The following is a 315-nucleotide window of genomic DNA, read 5'->3' on the forward strand; positions in this document are numbered from 1 at the left end:
ATGATCAGATCTTGGAATTTTTGAATAACTCTGAAATAGATGATATTATGGATTTGGGTGAAGTTTCTTATGAAAGAGCTAAAATAATTCAATCCGAAAGACCCTTCACTTCCTTGTATTCGTTTTCTCAACAAGAATTTTTGACAGAAGAAGAGAAGGAAAAGCAGGCTAAACTTCTAGCTCAGCCTAAGAAGAGGGGTAGAAGAGGAGCTGCCCAAAGAAAGGAAGGTGAGAAGGTTCTAGATAGAGTTTCACAAGCTATGAGAGGTTATAATGCCATTGAATCTGTCATCAAGACATGTTCACAATATGGTA

At 36.8% G+C, this 315-nt stretch overlaps 1 protein-coding gene across 1 annotated transcript; it reads left to right on the forward strand.

Annotated features, from left to right (window-relative positions):
• OGAPHI_006318 (uncharacterized protein) lies at positions 1–315 on the forward strand (the record flags this gene model as incomplete). The annotated part of the gene is made up of 1 exon (XM_046207594.1): positions 1–312. A coding segment is annotated over one exon (312 nt), but the record flags the coding sequence as incomplete, so codon positions are not given.

The sequence above is a fragment of the Ogataea philodendri genome (genome assembly GCF_020536065.1).
Source record: "Ogataea philodendri strain CBS6075 chromosome Unknown scaffold312, whole genome shotgun sequence".
NCBI classification, from domain to species: Eukaryota; Fungi; Ascomycota; class Pichiomycetes; order Pichiales; family Pichiaceae; genus Ogataea; species Ogataea philodendri.